Source organism: Orcinus orca, chromosome 19, assembly GCF_937001465.1.
Source record: "Orcinus orca chromosome 19, mOrcOrc1.1, whole genome shotgun sequence".
Classification (NCBI taxonomy): Eukaryota; Metazoa; Chordata; class Mammalia; order Artiodactyla; family Delphinidae; genus Orcinus; species Orcinus orca.
The window spans coordinates 35,917,976-35,940,433 of NC_064577.1; the positions used below are offsets into that span (position 1 = coordinate 35,917,976).

Sequence of the window (22,458 nt, forward strand, 5' to 3'; positions counted from 1 at the left end):
GGAATAGACCACGGAGTTTGGCTTCTGATGGCAGGTGCTGGCGGAGAAATGAGCGTCAACAGAACGGTTTGAGGCTTGCCCGCCTTCTAGGAGAATGGCGTTAACAAAATCGGGTAGTCAGACCAGTCTGGAGAGAAAGATGGAGGGTGTGATTTGGACAAGTGGCGGTCAAGGTGCTGGCAGGAGATAGTGGAAATGTCCAGTCAGTCCAGAAAGAAGAGCTCGAGAGATGGGGACCTAGAATTTCCCCACTGTGGTTATGGTTGAAGCTACAGAGGTGGATGTGCTCTCAGAGAGAACTGAGGGGAGAACCTGGAAAAGTTCCTCCCTGTTGGAGTAGGGAGTGGGGAGGAGAGGGGAGAGGAGTGGGTGGGAGAGAGAGAGAGGGAGAGGTGAGTGAAAAATCAGTGCAGTGCAAGGGCCACAGAGGCCAGGAGGTGGAGAGTCTCAAGGAGGGGAGGGATGAAGCCCGTGGGCTGGGGCAGCAGGCACGTGGGATAGCCCGCGGGGTGAAGGGTAGAGCTGTTGTTGCTGATGGACTGAGAGCTCAAGAAGGGAGCAGAGTGAAAGAGTGCGGTTGGGGTCCAGCGCAGAGGGAGAAGGTGTGAGGTTTGAGAGAGGATGGGATCGAGGATGAAGGCGAGAAAGGTATTCTTGGAAAGACGAAAACTCACTTCTTTTGTAGATACAGGATGTTTACATTTATTTTAAGTCATTTCTGCCTCAGATTGAAAAGGAGGATTCGATCCGCACAAAACAGGAGCCCTGAGTGTCACCTGACCTCACCCAGGTTTCTCCAAGAGTAAAGGTTGTGCCGTTTCAGGTCTGAGCTGGATGGACCCTGGAGGGGAACCGAGTACACTGGCTGCTCCCAGGGGAGCAGTGGGCAGATCTGTTTCTGTCTTAATCTTGGAGACCAAACACTGATTTCAGCTTTATTTTCCTCTTCTGATATCTTTACCTTTACCTTGAATAAAACCCATTTTTATACTTGTAAAGTAACCCTTTTTTTTTTTTTTTTTATTCCTTCTGAAAGTAAAGCAGCTTTGTGAGATGGCTTTTATCCTTATCACTCCCCTATAGGTAGAGAGGCTTATTTTGTACCAGTGTTTGTTTATAGCCTTAGGGTTAGGCCACTGTTCCTTTTCACATGGGTGATTTTTTTTTTTTTTTTTTTTTTAAGAGCAAGAATCTTGCCTGATACCAGTTCTCATTATTAAATCCAAAACAACTCTTTTTTCGTGTTAGGCTTTCAGTGCACGTTTTCAGATGGTGCCTTTTGCTGGCTTTTCAAATATTTTTATCTTTTAACCTTTTCTGTTATGGAAAATTTCAAGCATATGTAGAGAGAAGAGTAAAATGACAGGCCAGTGTTGTCAATTCTATCTTTGAACATTTGTCAACAGGCTGCCGTTCTTTGTCCTATCTGCCCCCTTCCCATATGATTTTTTTTTTTTCCTGTAGTATTTTAAAGCAAAGCTCAGGTTCAGATGATTCTTTAAGGGAAACACATGAGTGGAATAGGTCACGGTTACACATTTGCTTGCCTGTATCGGAGCTGTGTTAACAGTCATGCTGTGACGTGGCCTGCAGCTCTGCAGATATTTATTCCAGGGGCCCTATATTATGAATGGATGAGAAGGTACCCCTGCTGGAGTTCATGTCCCCTTAAGCCTAGGAGGAAGCATGGCTCTTCAACACCCATGTAGGTGTCTACCCATCCTTCTCTGGCTTCTGCTGGTGGCCTGTGTCTTAACTGGAACCTTTCTGGTGCAGGGCACACTTTGGGACCTGAGGCCTCCGTGTCAGGTGAGCAGTGAATAAGCTCTAGAAAACCAGGAAAGTCTGCGCCAGAGGACGAGACCCTGAGCGTGAGCAAACACTGTCCAGCAAAGATAAGCTCAGGAACAGGAGTCGAAATCCCGTTGGTCTCCACGGCTTGTTTCTGGTGAATGGCTGGGATTCAGTAGTGTCCTCCTCATCTGGGTTGATCTGCGATACCTTTAAGTGGCTGAAGTGAGCAAAACCGACGCCCTCTCGCCTGCTGTGTTTGCTCTGGAATATGCCTTCTTGCTGTCCCTGGCATGCACGGCTTCTGGGCTGCGCTGGAGGAGCGGGGTTATAATTGCTCCCTGACTGTTTCAGTAGGGTGAGTGCTGTGTGCCCTCGTTTCCTGTCTCTTGCATCAGTCTGTTTGTGAGAGTATACCGAGAGGCGATTAGTGGGAACAATAAACATGTGCTTTCTGACTGAAAGTTCCTCCTGTTTCCCGAAATGCTTTTGGTTTTAATGAATTGTTTGTTCGCTGCCCACAGACCACACGTGGTGCCTGCGCTTCTGTTGTTGTGAACACCCATATGCCTTTGTGTCAGAGCCGGACTTGTAAAGCAAAATCAACAGCTGATAAGGCTTGAAAGAGTTTTCCTTCCTCTGAGAATCCAGGCTGACCCAGGGAATTGGACAGCTGCCTGTCACCATCAGCAGAGCCGGTGTCCAAAATCATATCACAGTATTTGCCGTCCTCGCCCCCAGCTTTGAACTTGTGGGCAGCGTGGCCTGTAGCCGGTGGGGTCTTGATGGCTGGAAATGCCTCATCGCTGTGCGGTCCTGTGCCTGGGGATTTAGCTCTGTTACAGCAGTGTCGGTGGCCTCTCTCTCCCACCTCCATCCACCCCATGGAATTGGGAGCACCTCTTGATCTGTGCCCAGGAGAATCTAGGGAGGGAGAAATTCTGCCACTTAGACTGTTGCAAATATTAAAACTGACTTGGAGAAAAAACTTTTTTTCTGATTTCAAAAGTAATGCCTACTTGAGTAGAAATTTGGGGCCATATAGAAAAGGTGGGGGAGTCATTTCTATTTCCAACAAAGATAACTTACAGTTCCCACTCTTTTTTTTGGCCTTTCCATGTAGTTTTTTTTTTTTTTAATGCATATTGAAGGTTTTTCTCCTCAGCTGCATTAATACTCTAGGTACAATGTTATCTTTTCTCCTGAACATAACAGTATAAAGATTGATACAGGTTTTTAAACTTTATAAGCCCTTTCAGAAGCCTTCATTTCCTACCAAGTGGACAGCCCATAATTTAACCATATCACTAAATAGTTAGGTCATTTGTGACGCTGCTGTGAGGATCTTTGTACTGAAAGCATTTTCCACATTTTGTGTTGTTTTAAAACTAGATTTTCTAGAAATGGAATTAGTGGATCGAAGGGAATCAAGAAGAATGAACACTCAAGGCTCTAAAATTGCCATATTCCTGCCCCAAAGGCGTGTACTTACCATCTACCATCCAGTCAAATTCTCATCAACAGCCACATTGCTTCTTAAGTCACAGTTTTGCTTTTCCCAGTGGGAGTATCTCGCAGCAGGACAGGCATCTGACCAAGGGATGATTTAGGTTTTAGAAGTCCTTGACGTGTCAGATAGTGACATTGTGACCCACTGTACACTGCGGGTTGTCACCGGTGTTTCCTTCTATGCCCGTCCCCCAAGTTAGAGGCACGTTTCCTGACAGCAGTTCCCTTCTGCTCTCAGGCCTCTCTCCAATCTCGGCGACAGCTGTAAGAGCTTACATTTGTGTTTCTGTGTGTGAGTTTTCTAAAGTGCCTTCACATACGTTATGTAGATAAATTTATCGGTCCATCTTGTGAGCTAGTCCTGGGAACTCTAGGAATCTTGATATTTTAGAGTCTGTCTGACGATGCCTTTGTTGTTGTTCTTTTGCACAGATCCAGTCCTGCAGGTTCCAACACACGTGGAAGAGTAAGTTTTCTGATTTGCTGCAGCACTTCCCTTTAATTCATTTTCTATTTTATTCAATCAGTGTTTACGAAGCTAGTTGCTGGGAGTACACGTATGCATAAATTTAAGGTAGAATGAGAGTGACTGAGACATAGGAAGTCTTACAGGTGCTTTGAAAGAAAGAAGCCTGTGTTGGGGAGAGGATGGTCAGTTCCCTGGGAGGCGGGGTGGGAAGGCAATGGTATTAAAAAGGCTTATTTGAGATGTAACTTAAGTCGAGTTTTGATCTTAAGCTTCCCAAGTCCTCAGGAGGGCCCAGGGGTCTTTAGATCTCTCCCTCTTCACTGTGCTTGACCGTGGAGAGGAGACAGGAACGTGACCTGCTACTAGAGTGTGTGTTTTGGAGTAAAAGTTGGATAGCACCTCCAAGAGCCTCAAATGATGCTATAAACACATTAGAGGAAAGACTCAGCAAGGGGTTTCTGAGTGACTGCGTCGTAGTTCAGTCGTTAGCAGGTTAACTTTACAAAAGAGCACCTTGAACCTGCTTCCTGGGAAGCTACTGATGAGACCTTGACCCATCCCCTTGGCAGGTTCTTTCTCATGTCAAGCTTTCAGAGTCTGCTTTTACTGCCTCCTAAAAATGAATGTTTGTGGAACACCAAAGGCAGATTTGTTCTCCCTGTTTACGTACCATGCCATGCTATTAAATATTAATTGTTGAAGTTCTATATGCAGCTGACTGGGAAACTGAAAAGCAGACTTGCTGGGTCCTTTTCACTTATTTTACCTTCATCCAGGACGCTTTGACGGAATGATGATTTAGTCTTCTGTGGTTTTGTACTGGTTTTCCTTTGTAGGTTGCTTTTTTTTCACCCTAGTATAGTATAGAGCACCAGAAGGATATTTTATTATCTGTGGGTAAAATGAAAGAGCAGTGGATGGAATTGTTTTACACACACACACACACACACACACACACCACTCCCCCCACCTCACCAATCATGGCTTTGCATGGCTTTGGTATTTTACTCTGTGCCCTGGGCTATAATCTTTCACTGATACTTATTGCTTAACTTCTAGGCCTGCATTCCTCCCAGATCCCAACGATGGCAGCCTGTATACGCTTGGGGGCAAGAATAATGAAGGCCTGACGGTGAGTATATTTAGCTGCTTTCTACTCCGGAGGCTCTAGACCACTGACCTTCAATTTAGCTGTGCGTTGAGATCACCTGAGAGCTTAAAAAAAAATTTCTGGGGATTCTGAATCAGGTGGTCTGGATTGGGGCCTGGGCATCAGTATCTTTTCACAGCTTCCTCAGTGAGCTTTTCAATGTACAGCTCAGAGTTCAGAAACGTTGATCTGAACCAGCAGGTTCTCATGGCTCAGCCAGCACTCAGGAGGCACTCAGCAGACACCGCCAGGCTCCAGACTGGAAACCTTGCAACGACTTTCTGATCCTCAGAAACATCTGGGGGAAACCCAGTCGTTACTGCCTCTCCGTGGCATTTTTCCTTTGCTAAGGCTTAGTTTAAACACCGGGATGATGGGGAAATCCACATTGTTGGTTATTTAAAGTTCTGTTTACTAAAGCTCGAGAGAAATCTTTGCTTTCTTGGAGAGAAAGGTGACAGCATCATAGAAGCAGGTATCTGTGGAACGGTTTCAAGAACACAGAATGTTCCAAAAATAAAGTATTCTGAAACAAACGTTAACCAAAAGGACTTGTCAGATGTCAGCTGTAGACTCAGAAGAATCGGTTTTATGATGAAATGCAGTTGAAACATGTGGATTGCTCTGAGTTTCTTTTCCTGGCACCTACCATAACTTCCTTTTAATACCAAAAGACCCAATTCTCTTCTGTTTTTCAGTAGAGAATTATTTGCTAGAGAAAACACCAAAACTTCTTTTCCTGCCTCAAACTCCTGTGTTGCCCATGAGTGATGACTTCTCCTTTCCCTCGAGGCTTCAGCTGGGCACCGAGGCTGCTTCTCTTCAGAATAGTCTCATGGCTCACTCCCTCTCTGAGGAGCATTTTCTAGTCAGTCAAGCCGGCTCTGGGACAATTTTCCAAGACAGGACAATTCTTCCTGCCCGCCCCCCTTAGAATTTCAAAGATTGTATAACCCTCCATATTTGTATGTCTTTTCGGAGAAGGTTTGTGTCATCCCCAGGAGCGCTCTGGACAAGAAACTTTGAGGGGCTTGTCAAGTAACAGAATTCTTGTTTCTAATGCCCAGAACCTGGGAGCTGAGGGCTTGTCCAAAGTGGATAGGGGAGCCTGGGGTGCCCCTTCTCCCTGGTTTCCAGTTAGGAAAACTCCCATCTACCATCAACAGTGCTCCTCCCTTTTAGCAGAATTGGGTAACAGAAACTGTGCAGTGAAATTGTAATAATTGCACAAGACTTGGTTAACTTTTTTTTTCTCTTTTCCTTTTTTTTTTTTAAAGAAACTTCCCTTTACGATCCCAGAGTTGGTGCAGGCATCCCCGTGCCGAAGTTCAGATGGAATTCTCTACATGGGTAAGGGTTCCTGAAACTTTGATCCCTTTTGGAAATGAACCCCAGAATCTGGGAAAGTGGCGTGTCTGAGAGAGAGGTGTAGAGTCACTCCCCCACTGGCCCTTCTGGGAAAGGTCTTTCTTGCCTCGGTTGTGCTGGTTCACGCCAGGATCAGCTGACCTATTAAGAAAGGGTTCCCCCCACTTGGGAGCAGACTTGACACCATTAGGTTACTCATTTAACAAGCTTTTAGCTGCTGTGTTGACCTACCCTTGCGATTTACAGATTGCAACTTGCAACGTACTCAGAAGCAACTGGATGAAATTTAAAGTGAATACCATCGTCTGAGCCAAGAAAGGGAAGCCAGGCTCTGCCTATTAATTATAGGGCTTTCTTAGTATTTCCTGCTATCAGAATATTGGATTAAAAACAGCACATAACAGCTTGCGTAGATAAGCTGCCTTCATACCTACAGGGGTCACATCTTCAAAGCATCAGATCAGCTGCTTTTCTTTTACCATGTTGCTGCCAAAATGTCAATAAAAATGCATTTGTAACCCAAATGAGAGCTGTGTTTGTCTTGAAAGCGTAGTAGTAATAATATCCCGTATTTATAAAGCAGCTTGCTTTCTGAGGAACTTAAAGTGCTTATTGCCTATTCATGCCTCGGGAGCTTTATGTGTGTTTGTGGGCCTCGAGCGCAGGCCCAAGCTGGATTTTAAGTTTTTGTCTAAGGAGACCGGGGCTCTTGCTTCCTTGCACACCTTCAGAATGAGGAAGCCCCCAGCCTGGGGATGCAGAGGAAGTGATGGGCACAGGCTTCCTCTGTCTTCTGGGCCATGCCCCGGGCCCCTCTGAACATCTCCTCACCCTCCGTGTCACTGTTTTCTGCCTGGTCTTCCAGCTCTGACCAGCAGTTCATCACTTAGGGTGCATTTAGAGTTGTGGCCGTTGGCCGATCCATCCATTAAAGGGGTAGCTGAGTTATGCAGACTGTGATGGTCCTGGAAGTAACCCGAAGGGTGCCAAGCCAGATGGAAAGGGGTCCTGGTCACAGCCGTTTGGTGATGTTTTCTCTCTGTCTTCAGATCTTTTTCATATTAAGATTGGTCTTTGAGAACGGGAAGTTGCGACCCACAGACAAGTTTCGGACGGGTGCTACCTCTGTTAGAACTAAGCGTAGCTTTAGCAAATTCTGATGCCCTGTGATCTTCCTGGCATCTTGGTACTGTGCTTCCAAGAGTCCCTTGAAATAGGAAACTTGGCTAATAAGGTAGGAAGACACAAGAGACAAGGCTTGTCTTACAAAGCAAGCCTTACGAGACAGAGACGTGCGCATCACGGTGAAGGCGTTGACCTTCAGGTGGGAGCTGTATTTATCTTGAAATCGCAGTGGTAATAATATCCTGTGTTGATAAAGCAGCTTTCTCAGGAACTTACTAGGATGGTCTGGTGTATATAACCATAGGTATTGATACATACGCTTTGAGCTTTCCTCATCGTGTTGTTTGGCTATGCTGTCCACCTGTTTATAACTTTTAATCAGCTGAATGAGGGGAGGAGTATAGCGTGTGGCTGGGGAGTCACTTACTGGCTGGGGTCACGGTCGAGATAACTTTGGCCTCATTAGCACCAGGTTGCCACCAACTCTACTGCCCAGTCACAGGTACCAGCTGATTAGAGTTAGAAACAGTAACCGTAGATCCTCTCTACATGAGGGCTCATTAGTAGGGACGCTGAGATATATGAATGATGGTTACCAGGGAGACAAACCCCTGGGTACATTTCTGGATTTATATAGATCCTAGTCTATGGGAAAAGGATTGCCTTTACAGGCCAGATTTTTCATATTTAAAGCCATTCATCAGAGCAATAAAATCTGTGAGTTATTACATTATTAGGCTTGGAGAAATTTTTATACCATGACTAGGTTATTAAGTTGTTATAAGACCCAGTGGTCCAAGAAGTTTTATTATCTCCACATTACCATTAACCTTGTCACCCTTGGAGCCACAGAGAAATGTGTTTGACATCGTAAGAATTTCAGGCCTGTCTGTCAGTGCAGAGAACATCTTGAGCTGCTAGTTTGGCACGGATTTTTTTTTCCATATTGGGCGAGTGTAAACCACAGCGTGTCCTTGTGACCTTGCAGGTAAAAAGCAGGACATCTGGTACGTCATTGACCTCCTGACCGGGGAGAAACAGCAGACTTTGTCATCGGCCTTTGCGGATAGTCTCTGCCCATCAACCTCTCTTCTGTATCTTGGGCGAACAGGTAAGAAGGAAGCTTTTATCATGTACAACCTGCCTGTATGCAAAAAAGGACCTGAAGTAGCCTCCCCGTGGGTCTCTGCCTCCGGGCTTCATTCTCTAGAAGCTGGCCAGAGCTGTCTAGTCCACACACAGATTTACCATGTCATTCCCCTTTATAAGAGCCGCCCCCCAGCCCGGTGGCTCCCCAGTGCCTGAGGGTTCCAGTCTAAACCGCACCGTAGCCCGCAAAGCCCCCTTGATGCCTCCGCTACCTCTTTTGCCTCTTCCCCCGCTGCATTTCCCTCACTTAAACATTTCCAATCAGGTCCCAGAATAAGCAGTGCTATTTTTTTAAACTTGGAGTAGTGGGGTCCGTCTCTACCAGGTACACACGTTCTTGCCTGTGCGGCCGGCGTCCATTCTTCCTTCCCAGCGCTGCTCAGAAGCCTCCCTCTCCGTGAAGCCTTTCCCCGCCTCGCAGCTCCCCCACTGCCCGGGGACCACAGCTCTCCGTGCTCGGCACGCACAGCCGTCCACACCGCCCATCGGCGGCCCTTCCCAGGCATCAGCAGCGCCCTCCTCCTCGGCACCATTTCCCACCTCCTCCCTCCAGAGCCCCTTCCTTCTCAACACTCATCACTACATGTTTCTAAATCATATGTGCGTGTTTTCTGCCTCCCCTGCTAGACTGTCGGCTTCCTGAGGGCAGGACTTGGTTTTGTTCGCCTGCCGAGTCTCCACACCTGGCGTGTTGCTGGCACGTAGCAGGTGTTCAGAGGCTGCAGCGAGTGAATGGGTGGGGGCCTTTTCCTCCAGGGATCTGCCTTACTCATTTCACGTGTGCAGCCCCTGACCTATACCACTACTCCATAAAAACTGTGGCATGGACGGCTAAAATAGAGCTAAAAGGGGAAGCGAGCAAGAAAACATTTAGAATGGAAAGATTATACCCAAAACCTAAGATGCAGTCATTACAACTGAGCACTAAACTTAGGTCTAAGCATTCAGGTAGCCAAGGCCTTAAGAAAAAGAGAGACAGAACCTTCCTTCAGGTGCTGTGGAAAACAGTGCTTTTCTAAAAACGAGTGAGGCTGATAATCTTGGGCCCTAGAGGCTGGCTGAGCTCTCCTGTAATCACAGGGGAGGATCTCTGTGAAACCGCAGGACTCTCCACTCACCCCCATCCCCCATAAATATCAAGTATTCCAACTGTAGTGACCACTTAGGGTTTGTTTGTTGGTTTACTGTGTCCATCAAGTAAAGCCTTACAGTGGTTCCATCTTCACCCAGGAATAAACATTGCTTGGTTATCAGGTAGAATTGCAGTGTCTGAGGGAATCAGGCTATGCTCTGGCGTCCGGTGGCGTGTGTGTGTGTGGTGTGTGTGTGTGTGTGTGTGGGCGTGTAATGCTATCTGTTGTTTCCATTATCTGTCTCTGCATAACAGACCACCCTAACTTAGCGGCTTCCAACACCAACATTTTACTGCTCACAAGTCCATGGGCTCAGCAGGGATGGATGGCCTCCACTCCACAGGCTATTGGCTGGGCTCACTCAGATGTCTGGGACCTTGGTTCAGCTCCATGCAGATAGCCTGGACTTCTTTACATGGCAGCTGGGGTCTCCTCTTGAGTAAAAGTGGACGTTGCGGGAATTCCCTGGTGGTCCAGTGGTTAGGACTCTGCGCTTTCACTGCTGAGGGCCTGGGTTCAATCCCTGGTCTGGGAACTAAGATTCCATAAGCGGTGAGGCACGGCCAAAAAAAAAGAAAAGTGGACGTTACAATGCCTCTAAGGTCTGGGCTCAGAAGTCCTGGAATTTCACTTCCGCTGCAGCCTGTTGGTCAAAGCAAGTCACGGGGCCAGCCCGGAACCAAGGGGTAGGGAAATAGACTCAGCCTCATGGTGGGAAGACTGTCACGTGAGGTACAGGGATGGGGGAGCATTGATGGTGGTGATCTTCTCAGACCTTCCACCACAGGCTTCCCTCCGGTTGCAATAATTCACAACCCTCCTACATGCAGAATATACTCACCCCTTCCCAAGACTCCCCAAGTCCAGCCACAGCATGGGGCTCAAAATCCAGCAGCTTTTGATCTGTATCTGGTTTGGAAGTGGGTGAGGCTTCTGATCTGGAGACCTGTGAATCAAAGGAGACACATTATCTCCTCTCCAACATAGACACAGATAGGAGAGTTGCCCTGGATACTCCATTCAAAAAGGGAGGGAAGGATAGACACACAGCAGTCACTGGTGCCTAGTGATTCTGGAATCCAGCCAGGCACATGTCTTCAGGTTCCCCTACTCCGAAGGCAGGGAAGATTCCTTGATTAGGGCCCAGTCTTGCCCTCTGGAATTGGTTCCCCAATATATTGTTCTCAGCAGCCTGGTCCTTCCCTCTGAGAAGTCCTTTCTTTTCCTTAAGAAACAGTGAGGGTTTTGTAGCTTTATCAGTCTGTTCCTTGTCCATTGAAAGTTGGGGATAAAGAGGACTTTTCCCCCCACCCCCATTTTTGACTGTCTCTGTTTTTTTTGGTCCATGCTGGTATCACTCCCTTAAAAATCTTCGTGGGCTTCCCATGTGTCAAATTATAGTCTACTCCATTAGATATAAAGCCATACCCACAAATCTCTCTACTTTGAGGTATGGGACAGCACTCTTACGGTTCTTAGAACCCTCTTACCTAGCAGAGGGTCTATGTAGGACCACCTTAAGTCTTTCTGAGGCCTCAAAGGAGGGCCTTACAGCCTCATCTTTGATTTGATCTTGACCCCAGAGCCATTTTTTACTGGTAGCACCTGAACCTGATCTTTGCCCTAAGGCCATTTTTCACATTGAGAATCTTTTCCAGCTGGGGCATCCGTCCTGGACCCTCTATAGTTCCTCTAGATTCAGCTTGGAAACTGAATGGTTTCTTCTTTAGCTTATCTGCCTTGCGTCGTACCATACGCAGTTAAGAGAAACCACTTGGCGTGTTCTGCATTCCGCCTGGAAATCTCCTTAGACAGATCCACGAGTTTATTAGGTGCTTTCTTTCTGTTTTCCAAGTTACTGCAAGAAGTAGTTCTACTAATTGTGTCGCCACTACCTAACCTGGGTCATCGTTTTCAGCTTCCAGCAGCAGTTTCCTTACTGCTCTTCTAGCCTCCATCTGCCACCCGCTCCCAAGGTCAACGCCACACGTTACAGGTTTTTGTTACGGCACCATCCCACATCTGGGTGACGGTTTCTCATCTCAGCTGTCTATTGCTATACTGTATAATAAACCACCCGAAAACTTAAGTGGCTTAAAACAACAGCAAGTCATCGCTCATGATCCTGTGAGTCTCAAGTTCAAGGGCACAGCGTGGGCGGCCTGTCTGTGCTCCACCTGCTGTCGGCCAGGTTCGCTCCTGCGTCTGGGACTCCAGTCTTCCTCCACGTGGCCCGTCTCTCTCCACATGGATGGCCTGGGTTTTCTTACACACCATTTAGGGAGGATTCGTCTGTTATAATTTAGATGAGGTCAGCACCTCCGCAGGTGCCGTGGCCCCCCCAGGTAACGGGCTGGTGTGTGTTCCCCAGAGTACACCATCACCATGTACGACACCAAAACCCGCGAGCTCCGGTGGAACGCCACCTACTTCGACTACGCAGCTGCGCTGCCCGAGGACGACGTGGAGTATAGTAAGTTCCCCCAGCACCTCGGTGGCTTGGTGAGGTCGGGCGGGTATTTGTGACCTGTGGGGAAACGAGGGCTCCAGAAAGCTGCATTTCCTTTTTAGACACTCTTGGTCACCAGGTTCTGGACTTCCGTGGACTCGTAGTAAATACTTCAGTAGTCAGTGTTGAAGGCAGGGGCCTGGGCGAGAAGTGTGGAGGGAACCCAGGTAAAATGGTGGCGAGTTTAGCCCGAGAGGAGGGAGGGCACACTTTGTTGAGTCCCTCCGTGTCCCAGGAGGAAGTAACTACGAGCCCATGGGAAGCAGAAGCAGAATTAAACATCAGCCTGTGACATAAAAGCCAGTTTTCCCATCTTAACACTGGCACCCGAAAGTCTGACAGACCTCCTCCGCGGTCACACGTGGGCAGTGGCAGTGGTCAGCCCGGACTCTCAGCTTGCTCGGTAGTTTGAAATGATTGCTGTCAAATGCCAGATTCATAGGCCCTCCATTGCTTCCTTTCTTCTCAGCAGTTGAATCCCACTAATTGAATCGAATGCTATTACCAAGTGAAGAAAGAACATTACCACGTGAGAGAGTGACCCTGTCTTATATTTATAAACCCGGCAGCTCTCAGTGTCTTGCTATCGTAGGGCCTGAGAGAGTTCGCTGGAAGCCAGCGGAGTTGTCTGGAGGCGATCTGAGAACACTCCAGAAGGCTTGTTTCCTCTAGCTGAGTTGCTGCAGCTTGCCAGGGGAGTAGAGGATGTGGTCGCAAGCTGGGTGAGACTCAACACGCTATGTTTATCTGATCTGTACAGAAATGTCCCACTTTGTGTCCAATGGCGATGGGCTGGTGGTGACCGTGGACAGTGAATCTGGGGACGTCCTGTGGATCCAAAACTATGCTTCCCCCGTGGTGGCTTTTTACATCTGGCAGCGGGAGGGTCTGCGGAAGGTGATGCACATCAACGTCGCTGTGGAGACCCTGCGCTACCTGACCTTCATGTCGGGGGAGGTGGGGCGCATCACCAAGTGGAAGTACCCGTTCCCCAAGGAGACGGAGGCCAAGAGCAAGCTGATGTGAGTCGGGGACTCAGGGCAGAAGGGGGCGGCTGTGGCCCTGGTGTTCTGGTGCTGTAGCAGCAGTGAGCCGTACCATGACCTGAGGACCAGGGCTCGGGGCCAGCATCCCTGAAGCCGTGAGGAACATAAAGAGGCAAGAACGGCTTGTTCTGAAACCTCAGAATCTAAGAACTGGACACCCCTGGACGCTTCAGATTCTCCAATAGTAAATACATTAAAATTATGGGTGGGACTAGGAGAGAGACTGCCTTGTCTAACTGTAGTACGATCTGGATCTATCTCAGGTGGTGGGAATATGAGAGACGTATTTATTTTTTAACTTTCTGTTATTCTCTGAAATTTTACTGTAAGTCGTATTTGCTTTAAAAATCAAGACCAAAGTGTTAGGGGGTGTCTAAGACTCGGCAGGCTCGTGTTCTCCATCCCCACCTGTGAATAGCCTGTAACTCGGTCACTCAGCCTTGCTGGGCCTCAGCTGCCCATTTTGCCGAGCCGTGGAGGAGATCGGGTGAGTGTGAAATGTTCTCTGAATTTACGGCACCGTTCAAATGTCAGGTGGTTTGCAGAGAGAGGTTTAGAGAATTCAGCAGGTGACCCAGCCCAGGCTGGCTACTGATAGTAACCAGCAGGGTCTGGACGTGCAGCCTCGCGTTGTCACGCTGATGACAACCACGGACAAAGCCAGATCCCATCCCCTCCTCGATGCCCCTAACAGGGACCCGCGGGAAGTCTCGCCGGGTTTGGGATTTCCCGTGCATCCCCTGGATAAGAGCAGTTGACTCTCTCAGGGCTTCTGTAAAACCTCTAGAATCTTTAGGACCCACAAGACACTGCAGTGGGGATTCTGGTGGCAGCTCAGTTGTCAGAGCACCCTGGTCGGGCCGTCTTGGAGGCTGTGCCATGGTTACAAGCCTCCAGTCTCTCCCGGGTGATCGTCGCTCGTGGTCCTTGCCTCAGGCTGTCGCGGGGGTGAGCTAGCGCAGCCCCGCCATTTGCAGATGAGGAAACCCCGGCTGGCAGGCAGGTGGCCTGTGCACGCTTCGAAGGCATCAGTGACAGCGGGCCCCGCAGTCCCGCTTTCCTGGTTCCCAGGGCAGTACCCTGTCTTGGTACTGAGAGCCTCGGGGGTTAATGTGCTTCCTCCTAGGAGTGGGATTCGGGGCTGTGATTCTTCTCTCCAAAGAGCCCCCTTTTGTGGGGTCCAGAAATTAAATGACAGTGGAATGCATGTATCTGTTTGTCTCCTAGGCCCACCCTGTATGTGGGGAAATACTCTACCAGCCTCTACGCTTCCCCCTCAATGGTACACGAGGGGGTCGCCGTTGTGGTGAGTCCACTGTGCGGGGCGGGGGGGCTCATAAATTCAGCCTCCGAAACACTCCTGTGCCATTTTAGCAACGAACGAATGAATTATATATGAACATCCTGTTAGTTGAGAATGCAGGACACAGATCTTAACATCCTCGGAAACAGTTCCTACGTGTACCACGTCTGTCAGTACCTCATGAGAAGAGATGCACATGACTAAAGCAGCTTCCTAAGCCTAGGAAGCCCCGGTTACTCCCCTTGGCTTTCAGGTTCAAGTCTAGACTCCCCAGCTGGGGTTCACGCTCCCCTCAGGCCAGCCCCGCGACACCCGTCCACTGCCACACGGCTAGTGTCTCTGTGGGGCTGCACTGTCCATCCTCTCCCTGAGTTCCAAGAGTTCCCTTGTTCAGGCTGCGCCTCACACCTCAGATGCTCTCCCGTGTTCCTTTTTTCCTCTTCAAATCCTGTCCATCCTTTCGTGACCGGTCCAGCCTCCTGGGACCTCACCAGTTTGCCTCAGGCGCTCAGTCTCTGAGTGTCTGAGGCATCACAGTCCCAGCCGCCGTTTTGGTCCTTTTGACGTTTGAACTGTTTGGTTGGCATCTCCTGTCTTCACAGTGAGCCAGTCCTCTGCTCCCGTGTCAGGGCAGCGCCTGCCTGGGTCCAGCAGTGCCCGAGGCAGCACCGGGCTCGTGGCTAGAGGTTTCCCACCCTGGTCACTTGTATCATGTGTAACTCCTTCACTTATATCTGCTTCTCACAGTAGCCTCTTGGAATTCCACACACACCCTTCCTGTTTCCCAGTTCCCACATTTAAAGAGATGTCCACGTTTAAAAAGACGTCCGAGGGACTTCCCTGGCGGTCCAGTGGTTAGGACTCTGCACTTCCACTGCAAGGGGCACAGGTTCAATCCCTGGTCGGGAAACTAAGATACTGCGTGCTGCGCGGTGTGGCCAAAATAAATACATAAATAAAAGACATCGGAATTTTATTTTATTTATGTATTTATTTTTTTAAATATTTATTTGTTTATTTGGCTGTGCCAGGTCTTAGTTGCAGCATGCGAGATCTAGTTCCCTGACCAGGAATCGAACCTAAGCCCTCTGCATTGGGAGCTCGGAGTCTTAACCACTGGACCACCAGGGAAGTACCCCGAATTTTCAGTTCAGCGTTGTCACGTCCTGAGGGAGGGGCTGCTCCTGCCCAGTTTTGGGGCCTTGGAGTCCTGCTCTGCCTTCCTGACCAGCCCCACAATAGGACCACGTGCTTAGGACAGTTGCAGGCACACTGCTGTCCACATGGGCACCCCCAGCCTCACTCCAGTCTGTCTTCCCAGCCCCGAGGCAGCACCCTTCCTTTGCTGGAAGGACCCCAGACCGACGGTGTCACCATCGGGGACAAAGGGGAGTGTGTGATCACACCCAGCACGGACCTGAAGTTCGACCCTGGGCTCAAAGGCAAGAGCAAGCTCAACTACCTGCACAACTACTGGCTGCTCATCGGTAAGAGCTGGCTCCTCGTGGCCGTGGTGACGCCGTGCTGCCTCCTGGTGGCCAAGAGCCGACATTGCTAGTTAACAGTCCTCAGCTCTGTGCTCAGTTCATGTCCAAGTTGGTCTTTCAGACCTTGGAATATTTCACCCCCAAGGAAAATAAACAGGCTAGCTGTGTTACCAAGTCAGTTCTCAAAAATCATTTGTCTAATGTTCCAAAACTCCAGTACTAAATAGTGTAAACTTTGTGCAGTGACCTGACACATGTTGGATGTCTGGGGCGTGCCGGGCACTGGCAGTCAGCATTCTAGGATATTTCCTTATTTCTCACAGTGACCCTGTGCAAGGTCAGCACCCTTGGTATATCCACGTAGAGTTAAGAAAACAGGCAGTTTCTGTGGAAGGAGTCACTTGGGAGTTGGTGTGGGCGTGGGCAGGAGGGGCTGGGGAAGGAAAGGGTGGAAGACCCAGGAGGGATTGAGGGTGGTGAAGGGTCGGAGGCTGGACTTGGGTGCAGAAGTCCCAGGTGTGTGGGGTGGTCCCTTTTTTTTTTTTAATATTTATTTATTTATTTGGCTGTGCTGGGTCTTAGTTTCGGCACGTGGGATCTTAGTTGTGGCATGTGAACTCTTAGTTGCGTTATGCATGTGGGATCTGGTTCCCTGACCAGGGATTGAACCTGTGCCCCCTGCGTTGGGTGTGTGGAGTCTTATCCACTGGTGGTCCCTTTTTCCTTCTCTTCCGTTTCTGCCACCATCAGTGATAAGAAGTTGAGACGACACCGGAAGGCAGCGAGTGTGACCGATGCAGGCAGAGGTGACAGGAGCTATGTGTCTGGCAAGTGTCCCAAGTAATTAGAGCAGGACGGAGTTTTCTTGACCGGACTTGCCTTTCCAGTGCGGCAGCCCCCTCCCCAATTCTGCCGTCTCCCAGCGCCAGAGGTGGGGAGAGGTGGGGATGCAGCCCCGAGGAGGTGCTGGAGCACGCAGGCGCTCATGAGCTTTGTCCTCCCCATTCTCTCCCGGTGCGGTGGTGCTCCGTGGTGCTTGGTGGTTGCTCAGTGCTCGTGTCGACGGGGACCAGGGCAGAGAGAGGTCAGGCCTGGGGGTGCCGGAAAAGGGGTGTGGAGCCGCCTGGGACACTGCAGGGCTAGGAGGTAGCCAGCCGGTGGCATCTGGATGGGGGGGTGTAACTGGGCATCACAGGGAGGAAGGAAACTGGATGTCCTGGAGCCCCGATCGGTTGCTTTGTAGTCGTCCTGGCCTTGTTGTCCTTTGTTCATCCTGACTCCTTACAGCTGTTTTTCTTCTGGTTATTATTTTTACCAAATAATGGGCAGAGGAGGTAACAAAATACTTCTACCCTTTTTTGAACAGAATTAGTTCGGAAAGTGTGGGTGAATGGGCCCAAAGTGGAGGGAAAAAAGCACTGATGGGCAGAGGCCATTGAAATCACAGGGCCACTTAGTTTTATGAAGCAGTTAAGGGATACATTGTCTACCAGTGGTTAAGAAGTGAAAAAATTTTGGAAACTAAGGAAATGTGTGAGACCAAAAAAATCCAGAAAAAGTCTTCATGGCTCAGTTGCAAAATGATATCCTTTTATTTTATTTATTTATTTTGGCCGCACCCTGCGGCATGCAGGATCTTTCGTTCCCCAACCAGGAACTGAACCTGTGCCCCCTGCAGTGGAAGCGCAGAGTCTTAACCGCTAGTTCGCCAGGGAAGTCCCGAAATGATATCCTTTTAAAATGGAAAGGTTTTCCAAGTAAGAAAACTGACAAACCCAACAAGGTATAAAGAAGTAATTAGGGATGTGCCCCACAGTTCGGAAAGTCCTTTTGAGAAACTTCAAAGCTGGTCTTTTCTAAATAAGGTAGTGGGACTGAGTGATAATTTTGTGTAGACTGAGGGCCACGGGTAAAAGGATATGCTCGTTTATGTCCAAATATGTCCTCTGATTTGGTGATTGTGGACGACATTAAGGATATCCTCACATTCACCTTAATCTTGAAAATAAGACGAGTTCTCCAGGCTTGAGTGGTGTGGTCTGTGGGGTTACCCCAGAGCAGTGGCCCTAACCTGGGGTGCTCTCGGCTTCACCTGGGACCTACGTCAGATAGACACGCATGACCCCTTTACCTCCTGATCCAGGAGGTTCAGGGCAGGGCCTGTGCTTTCAGCTCTGGAGCCTGGACATTATTGAATGGTGATAGATACATCACTAAGACCAGGTTCTGTTTGTACAGAAGTGTTTCAGGAGCTCATGATTACATTTATAGCACAGCCGGTTCAGGGTGCGCTCCAAGGTATTGCTAAAGGCCCCACTACAGGGGAGGCCTGCTTACAAAGACTACAGGACGAAGAGGGGATTCGGGCTAACCCCTTCTGGCGCAGTGTGTTGGGAGGTGCCCTGCCGAGGGGTGGGACTTGGAGCTCGTAGAGCAGCGGGCGCTGCAGTGCAAGGTGGTGTGTGGAGGGGACCCCTCATTGCTCTTAGCGAGACGGTCTCCTGTTAGTGAGCCTCAGAGGTACCTGGAGAGACTCCTGGTCAGATCCCTGGGCCCCACCAGCAAGTGCGAATCAGAGGTCTGAAGCGGGCAACCAGTTCAGGATATCCCGCCGTCTCAGCATTCCTTGGAAGACAAGGGGAACTTGGTGGTGGCTCAAAACAAGTTTAGGCTTCCGTTAGCGAACAGTGTTATGGTACAGATAGAGAACTGACCCAAAGAGAGAGAGTTCAAGGGGCTTTCTCCAGATGAGAAATGTATGTAGCTCGGACTAGTTCTTGTTTGTTTTTGTCTTGGAAATACATACCATACAATCTTTGATAGGTTTGGGAGAACAGAGGACAGAATATAGGGTGAGACTGGAATTAAGGTGAGATCTGATTGCTGTGAGAGAACAGAGAAGAAAGCAGTCAGGGTGCTGAGAGCCCAGCTTGAGAGAGTGACTGGCTCTTCTGGGCGGTGTGTGGAGTCGTTTAACTTCAGAACTAAAGAGATCGTCCAGCCATATCAAATATTGTTGCTTTTATTTTATTTAGCTCTGTCCCTCGCACACAGTAGATGCTCAATAAACGTGTAATGAATGACTGCTAGGCAGCCTTGAAATAGTTGTGTGGGGAACAGTGAAGGAACAAACAGGGACCCGGGATCCCCAATCCATCCAGCAGACGTGCTGTCTTCTGAATAATTCACCACTTCCCAGGAGGGAAGCTCGTGTTTAGGTAGTGGGAATAGAACGCCACCTGTGCGATTTAAACACCAAGATGGGGACTTGGTACCCTTAGTGGAGTGATGTGACAGGGGTCAGCGTTGAAGGGAGAACAACTTGAGCTTTTCTTTTTTTTTTGGACAATATCTTTTTTGATAAATTTATTTTATTTATTTATTTATTTATGGCTGCGTTGGGTCTTTGTTGCTGCATGCAGGCTTTCTCTAGTTGCAGCGAGTGCGGGCTACTCTTTGTTGCGGTGCACGGGTTTCTCACTGCGGTGGCTTCTCTTGTGGAGCACGGGCTCTAGGCACATGAACTTCAGTAGTTGTGGCATGTGGACTCAGTAGTTGTGGCACACAGGCTTAGTTTCCCCGCGGCATGTGGGATCTTCCCGGACCAGGGCTTGAACCCGTGTCCCCTGCATTGGCAGGCGAATTCTTAACCACTGTGCCACCAGGGAAGCCCCTCCCTGAGCTTTTGATGAAGCTTCATAGTGCCTCACAGTGTACGGCCTTGATTAGGGATTATCCACACGAGCCTTGCTCTGAACGTGTCCTGGACATCCCGATCCCTCTCGTGACAAGGACACTTCTTTGCTCCTTGTTGTGAGATTCAGAATACTGCACTAATGCCATTGAGGAATAAACGTTCTGTCTTGATGGAATTTCTCTTGTCACTGCCTCCCGCTTTCTCTCACTTTACAAATGTGAGCGTCTGCATCGTGGGCCCCTCACTGGGGAGTGACGGTTGCTTAAGCTTAGTGGGTCAAGCGCAACCACTGTGTGGAGAAACTGTTCTCATGAGAGGTTGTGCTTCCTCTCACAGGACACCACGAGACCCCACTGTCTGCATCTACCAAGATGCTGGAGCAATTCCCCAACAATCTGCCCAAACACCGGGAAAATGTGATTCCTGCTGACTCAGAGAAAAAGAGCTTTGAGGAGGTGAGTGGGGAAGTGGACAGTCAATTGGTGGCCCCTCGTGTCAGGTGCTGGGGGATAAGGCATTTGTCCTGCCTTTATAAATTTATTTATTTATTTATTTTTGGCAGCGTTGGGTCTTTGTTGCTGCGCACGGGCTTTCTCTAGTTGCGGCGAGTAGGGGCTACTCTTCGTTGCGGTGTGCGGGCTTCTCATTGCGGTGGCTTCTCTTGTTTTGGAGCACGGGCTCTAGGCACGCAGGCTTCAGTAGTTGTGGCTCGCGGGCTCTAGAGCGCAGGCTCAGTAGTTGTGGAGCACGGGCTTCGTTGCTCCGTGGCATGTGGGATCTTCCCGGACCAGGGCTCGAACCTGTGTCCCCTGAATTGGCAAGCGGATTCTTAACCACTGACCACCAGGGAAGCCCTGTCCTGCCCTTAGAGCCTGCAGTCCACTCAGGAGGGGAGAGTGGTACACGGGAATCCACAGCAAACAAAGTGCTGAGGACTGACAGGGAGGAAGGGGGCTTCCGGGAGGCTGTGGGAGAGGCAGGGGGCGCTGGAGGGGAGCATGCAGAGGTAAAGGCCTGGAGGGGGATTCGAGGGGAGTTTTCATTCACACTGTGGGCAGTTCTGGGGTTCTCTGAGTGTACTTGGGCCTGAAGCGTGTGGGGAGGGAGTGGATCGGGCCCCAGACCAGGAGCCTGGAGCTTCAGATGAGACGCTTGGCAGCCCCACAGAGCTCCAGCTCTGTCTCATCTGCTGGTGTCCTTGCCGGAAACTGGGGGCAGGGAGCCCATCGCTTTGCCCAGGTGGGCAGCCTTCTGGGGCATGGAGCAGTGGGGAGGCTGGAGGGTGGCTGTGGGAGCCGGGCTGGGGGTCCGACCATTCGGGCTTGGCGGCTCCTGCAGCCCTGCTGTGCGGTCCCGGCCTGAGAAGGGGCCGTGGGCAGGGTCAGAGGAGCAGGGGAGCGGCTGGCTGATGTGAGGACTGTGATGGCGTCAGATTCGCATTAGAGATTTAGATTTTATCCAGAGAGAAAGGAGAAGAAAATCACATGGATGTTTAAGATTCCAGGGTGCGCTGAGTTGTCCCGCATCTCTGGAGGGAGCCAGGTTGGAGATAGCACTGGCGCCCTAAAATCTTGATCTGATTTTGATCTGATTAAAGCCAAGCGTATTTGTTATTGAACACTTAGAAAATAATAAAAGTTTAAAGAAGAAAATTAAACAATACCCGTAACCGAACACCCAGAGATGGCTGTAGTTGAGATTTTCCTGCTTCATCGTTTAATTTTGAACAGAGTCCTTTAAAAGTCCATGAAAGTACTCTGAGGTGCATTTATCTGGTAATAAGACTAACTTTTTAAAACAAACACACGTGAGCAAATATAACTAAATGAGTGTTGTCTCTGGTCACGTGTTCAGCAAACATTCCTCGGCTGCCACCAGCCACAGGCCCCTGCGCCCTGCGGGAGGGGCTGCAGGAGAGGGAGGCAGGGCACTGCGTTAGTCTGGGCGGTGAAAATCGTGAACGTGTGGGATGCCAAGGAGGCTGTGTGTGCATTTCACCAGCAAGTGATAATGGCACACGTGGAACAGCAGATGTTTGAGAACAAATCAGTGCATTTTTCTTGAAGTCCTAGAGATTCTGAGGTGCTTCGGCAGAAGCTCCACTTTATCTGAGTTAATTCGGGGCTCTAACAGAGGGTTCTGATGCTTTCTAAAAACTTTGAAAAATAGTGGACTGTTTGAATACGTGATTTTGTGTTTGGAGTTGCACTGAAAGTTTACAAACAACACAAGAAAGCTGCTTTATTACTTTGTAGCTGTGTGTGCGCGCATGTGCGTGCGTGTGTGTGTGTGTGTGTGTGCGCGCGTGCGGTTTTCCTTTTTAATGTGAAATGCTGTTACCAAATTGACTACCAACCTTCCGCCAGACTTGTTACCTGAGTTCAGAGTTCCCCCAAACATCAGATCTACCATGAAAGGATGTTTTTGCCTTTAATAAGGATTTTCAAAAGAATATAGTATCTGAAGGCACTTTCAAAAGTGTTTCTCTAAAAACCGTTTTTGAGTAATGATACTATCACTGCAAGAGTGCATAGCCTCCCAAGGCAGTTGCTTTGAAAAAGGCAGCAATTATCTGGTTTGTGGTCTTGGGGTGGGCTTTAAACAATCCAGCATGTTTCACAGCGTAGTCATTCCTTGTACATAGTCATTGCCTCTCTTTGTTGTTTGGCTTATTTATATCTGACTAGAAATTGTGCAGTGATGTCGCCACTCTCTCCCATGC

The 22,458-nt window shown here is 49.2% G+C and overlaps 1 protein-coding gene across 3 annotated transcripts in view; it reads left to right on the forward strand.

Annotated features, from left to right (window-relative positions):
- ERN1 (endoplasmic reticulum to nucleus signaling 1) overlaps positions 1 to 22,458 on the forward strand; it is an 82,485-nt gene that overhangs the window by 42,252 nt on the left and 17,775 nt on the right. For all 3 annotated transcript variants that reach the window (XR_004486449.2, XM_049702158.1, XM_004275634.4), the window contains exons 3-11: positions 3,733 to 3,766; positions 4,829 to 4,901; positions 6,197 to 6,269; positions 8,401 to 8,523; positions 12,066 to 12,167; positions 12,964 to 13,225; positions 14,477 to 14,555; positions 15,874 to 16,039; positions 20,073 to 20,191. Coding sequence is in view for 2 of the 3 variants with exons in the window: in XM_049702158.1 (XP_049558115.1) it covers positions 3,733 to 3,766; positions 4,829 to 4,901; positions 6,197 to 6,269; positions 8,401 to 8,523; positions 12,066 to 12,167; positions 12,964 to 13,225; positions 14,477 to 14,555; positions 15,874 to 16,039; positions 20,073 to 20,191 (1,031 nt within the window). In the remaining variant the exon portion in view is untranslated. The remainder of the gene's footprint in view (positions 1 to 3,732; positions 3,767 to 4,828; positions 4,902 to 6,196; positions 6,270 to 8,400; positions 8,524 to 12,065; positions 12,168 to 12,963; positions 13,226 to 14,476; positions 14,556 to 15,873; positions 16,040 to 20,072; positions 20,192 to 22,458) is intronic.